The sequence below is a fragment of the Hydractinia symbiolongicarpus genome, chromosome 14 (assembly GCF_029227915.1).
Source record: "Hydractinia symbiolongicarpus strain clone_291-10 chromosome 14, HSymV2.1, whole genome shotgun sequence".
Lineage (NCBI taxonomy): Eukaryota > Metazoa > Cnidaria > Hydrozoa > Anthoathecata > Hydractiniidae > Hydractinia > Hydractinia symbiolongicarpus.
This window is the reverse complement of record NC_079888.1, coordinates 17,336,019-17,340,606: the sequence shown is the minus strand read 5'-3', so window position 1 is coordinate 17,340,606 and position 4,588 is coordinate 17,336,019. Positions and strand designations below refer to the sequence as shown.

General features: G+C 36.4%; 1 protein-coding gene across 1 annotated transcript; it reads right to left on the bottom strand.

The window, feature by feature from the left end:
* Nucleotides 1-2,027: 2,027 nt before the first annotated feature.
* Nucleotides 2,028-3,073, bottom strand: LOC130625604 (P2X purinoceptor 7-like). Its single transcript, XM_057440702.1, has 3 exons — nucleotides 2,785-3,073; nucleotides 2,279-2,399; nucleotides 2,028-2,184 (listed from the first exon to the last, which is right to left on the bottom strand). Exons 1-3 carry the CDS (start codon nucleotides 3,071-3,073, stop codon nucleotides 2,028-2,030), a joined length of 567 nt encoding a protein of 188 aa, XP_057296685.1.
* Nucleotides 3,074-4,588: the final 1,515 nt, after the last annotated feature.

Genomic DNA, 4,588 nt, shown 5'->3' with positions numbered 1-4,588 from the left:
ATGTACCAATCGATCAGAAAAGTGTAAAGAAGTCAGTTTTCACAGAATCCCGTCTGTGAAAAAGAAAGAACTCAGACAAAAATGGCTAAACAAAATACGTCGTACAGGTGATCTACCAAGCGATCGAAGTTTTTATATTTGTTCGTCGCACTTCACAGATAGTTCTTTTAAAAGGGATCTCCAGGTAATAATCTTCCATATTAAAATATTGCCACTTCGTAAAAATGCCATTTTAGCTAGTCAACGCGATCAAAGTTTCTCATTTCTTCTTCATTTCATTATTTGTACTTATATCCACAACACAACCAAATAACGTTTTCTACATATTTATATTATAAAAGAACATTATACCAATTTCCAATACAAAGTTATCTAGTTAGACATGTATCTTTCGTAGCGCTCGTAAGTTTCTATTCTTTGTTTTTCAAAAAAGAAGCTTTTTGATGGAAGGACCTGCCGAATATTTTCAGGGGGTAAATGTGCCCATTTTATTAGCATCATTTCATCGGCGCTACTTCTAATCTTTGTTTATTTAGGCTGAACTTACTGGTATCAAAAGAAAGAGACAGCTGACCGAGGATGCTGTTCCAACAATTTTTTCTTTTAGTAAGCCTGAAAATTCAAGAGAATCGACATCAAAAAGATTGGAAACTTTCGCTAAAAAACAAGTGTGTTTTTAAAATTTATGCTATTGCCAAAATGTGAGTTGTGCCTGTCTTTTTTCTTGGAAGTTATTCTGATCATTTTTTTTCTAGTGTGTTGCAAAGGCTTTAAGTGTGGAGGATGATGTTGACCTTGAAGTATACGCTGAACAAGAAATAATTTCATTGGTTAAGGAACAAGGCGTTAGTGCAATTGTGGAAACGGTAGAGAAATCGGTTGGTGCCAATACTTTTACCAGGTCCGTTAGAACACAATGTGATCCCTTAGAGGCAATTCATCCTGAGATACAACCAACGAAGGATGTTTTAAAAGTGAAATTTACTCTTCCGCACGGACGATGTAAGTCTACTAACACCGACCTATCCTTTCCTCCGCAAGCTGACGTGACATTCTTGCTGAATGCAAATATGGAAAGTGATCATGATATCGTCTCTGGTGATGAGTGCCCTTCTGATGATTCTTTATACTCACCGCAATTACAAATTCACATCGACGACAGTTATGATGAAAATATCAGCGAAGAAGAGTCTTTTGACACTGCTGAATGTAACCCAGGGCTCAAAAGCGACGCACAATTTCTTGTTTTCTGGTCTTGTCTGTTGACATTATTTCAAGTTTGTTTCACGTGTTTACAAAAAACGTGCATTACTCGTGTGGTAAAACGTGGAACTCTTATCATTGTTACTAGTATTTGTCCAAATAAACATGTTTTCAGCTGGCAGTCTCAACCTATCGTAAATGGAAGAGCAGCAGGGAACTTATTACTTTCTGCAGCCATATTGTATTCCGGAAACACATACGCCCGCATTGCCGAAATGATGAGTATTTTGAGGCTTCAGTTTATCTCTAAGTCCACCTTCTATGATATTCAAAGGTCCGTTCTTTTTCCAAAATTAAACACTTTTTATAAAAAATATCGAAATAACATTTATTCTGAGTGCGCTGCGAAAGAAGGGAATTTGATTGGTGATGGGCGAAGTGACTCTCCAGGTTACAGTGCAAAGTATTCATTTCAGCATGGAAGGTATGATCGCGCGCACGCAGCTGGCTGTCCTTGATTTTAACTCGGGGACTAATTGTGAACAGGCTGTTACCAAAAAAGGAGTACTCCGCTATAAACAAGTCTTTTCACGAGTAACACAATCCTGGGTCGTAAAAAAAATTACCGAGAAGAAAGAAAAGGCGTATTTAGCAGAATTAATGACGGCTACTTTGGAACCAATCGACAACGAAAAAGATAAGTTACCACAAACAGGAGAAATTGCTGAAAGAATAACAGAGGTTGAAAAACCCGACAAAAGCGATGCCATTAAAGCCATCAGGACAAGATTTAAAACGTGACTTTTTTATTTTTTTATTTTTATTCAACTTTCTTTGAATAAAACATATTTTTCATCTTCTGCCGGATATTTTCTTTGAATTGCCCATACTACACAAGAAGGAATCACTCTTCTCACCCCTTTTCCCAATCGACTGTGTATCCACCAAGTGAACTGTTTATAACCAGCGTAACGATAAGATCTATATAGAAAAATAAGGGAGGCATTATTGTCAGTTTTTTACCTTCTTTTTCTCGGACAAAAGAAGGGCTTGGAAACGAGGTTGAGCTACTTACTCATTTTTTAATTCTAAAGTGTCTCCTCTCAAATCATGCAATGCAGATAACGCAGTTTCTAAAACAGCTTTTGTCAAAACAACCACTTGAAAATCAGCAGCTTCTGTAACGCATTTATGACCTATGATAAGAGTGATTTTCAATTATACAATATTTATACCCCCGTTTTACTAACTTATCATTTCCACACGAACCTTATTCGATCTTTCGATCACGCATTTCAATGTTCTCCATCACGGAGAAAATGTAACATTACATAAGATTTCTTTGCATTTGTGTGCAAAAAAAAGCGCATGCGGAGGAATTAGATTGTTGAACCGTGAAATAAAAATAAATTGGCTTGTGAAGTAAAAAAAAAGTGATGAAAGATTATTTTATTGAAGCAAAAGATAAAGTTTTTGACGAAAAGAATGTAAAAGAAAAGCGATGAAATATATTTTTTATTTGTTTAAAAAGGAAAATTTCGCTTAGAAAAAAATTATATTTGCAGTATATATCCTACCTACCTTGGAAAAACTCATCAGGAATTTCGTTTGACTCGACACAGCACACGCTTTCAGTATCGGTTTCCATTGCTCTACAATTTCCACATTCACACCAATTTGTATTACCCGTACGTGGCTCTGCATCAGTAAAAGAAACCTCGTCATTTTCTACACCGTTACTAACTTCTTCCTCGTCAGACACAAGAGGTTCAAATTCGTATGGCTGTAGCTTTGTAAAGTCTTTTTCATGAAGAGAATTATCCGATTCTGAGCTTTCTAAGTTATATTCTTCGTCATTATTACAAGACATCTTATCAACGAACAATGTAAACAGTAAGTAAACAAAACTTTTAGAAGGCGTGCTGCTGAGCTCACGGACTTTTTGCACGATGTGACGTATGCTAATTTATTCGGACCTAGTCCTCTCGACTTTACGCGACCTTGCAAATTTATTTGAAATTGAAGATGTTTACGGACGCGATTAAGGTATAAATAAAGATTTTTAACGATTGTAAAAGGTTTATTTTGACATATTTATGTATTGTCTTATAAAAATAACATTTTTTTCAAATATTTTTTTTTCACTGGAGTGCCCCTTTAAAAAAGTACTAATAAATAAAGCCAATAAAGCCACAAACCTTGGTACTGAACTTGCGTCACTTTACTTTCCTTTCGCATTTATTTGAAGACATTGCATTGTTTTACGAGATCAAATCGAATGTTTACTTTCTGAATCGAATGTTTTTTTAAATCGAAACAGTGTTTTGGCGCGCGTGGGATTTAAAAGAGAGAAAGTTTCATTCAAACTTCATTGTCTGAAAGTTTGAGATGGCGCCAGTCAGTAAAGCAAAGTTTTATTTTTGTCGCGATGACTCATGCAAGAAACAATTCAGTGATATTAGCAACAGAAATAAACACGAGAAGAGATGGTAATGTAATCGAAACGGAAATGTCATTGGTTGACCAACAAAATGCTGTTTTTGAGATCCGTGAACCAACATCGTCGAGCATTCCTCCGTTTGAACCTGAAAATTTAGTACCGCATAACGCAACAGTTGAGAATAATGATTCACTCACACTGTCATTCCTCTATCACCCATCCGGAATAACGACACTTATGACATGAACGACACAACCACATCAATCGGCGTCGAACTTGCCAGATTGGCTGAAAAACGTGACAACATGTTTGAGCGTCAATTCAAGGAATCCGTTCTCTCGAAATTGAAATGCGATTTAAATAGCCGATTTTATAAATATACGGCAGCAAAGTTTTTGGACGAAACCTTCGGAGAGGCCCTTGATAACGAATGCCTTATTAGGTGGATTGCTAAAAGTTTGGATTACAAGCCTTACAGACTGAAATCAATTTTAACTAACTACAAACATCAACACAAAGCTCGCTATTCAATCCCTACGGAAAATCCTCAACGAATCTACAATTACTGGTTGAACGAAGAAGTCTCCATCCCGACAACTGATTCCGGACGAAATGAAAGCAGAATCGGTAAGCTTCGTTATTTAAAAGATTTCAAACATTTAGCTTGTATTACTGATGACAGTGTAGAGGAGAAACAGATCATTCTGAAAAAGACCGGCAGCACTAAAACGTATATCAGAGCCCATCGCCGAATATACACAAAACCTTTCGTCAACTCTTTAAGGATTTTAATAAAATTCACCAGGATTTGAAGTGTTCGTTCTCCACTTTCTACAAATATCGACCATTCTATATCGGCCCACCTACAGAACGAGAAAAGGAGTCGTGTCTTTGTATCAAATGCCAAAATGTCCATCTTTTATTGAAAGGAATCAACAATTTCCG

Bases quoted from the DNA above. Each gene is read 5' to 3' on its own strand.
- LOC130625604 (XM_057440702.1), bottom strand. From the start codon at position 3,073: ATGTCTTGTAATAATGACGAAGAATATAACTTAGAAAGCTCAGAATCG. The intron at 2,400-2,784 runs GTAGGTAGGATA...CTCTTATCATAG, and splicing joins TCCTGATGAGTTTTTCCAAG to GTCATAAATGCGTTACAGAA. The intron at 2,185-2,278 runs GTAAGTAGCTCA...TTTTCTATATAG, and splicing joins ACTTTAGAATTAAAAAATGA to ATCTTATCGTTACGCTGGTT.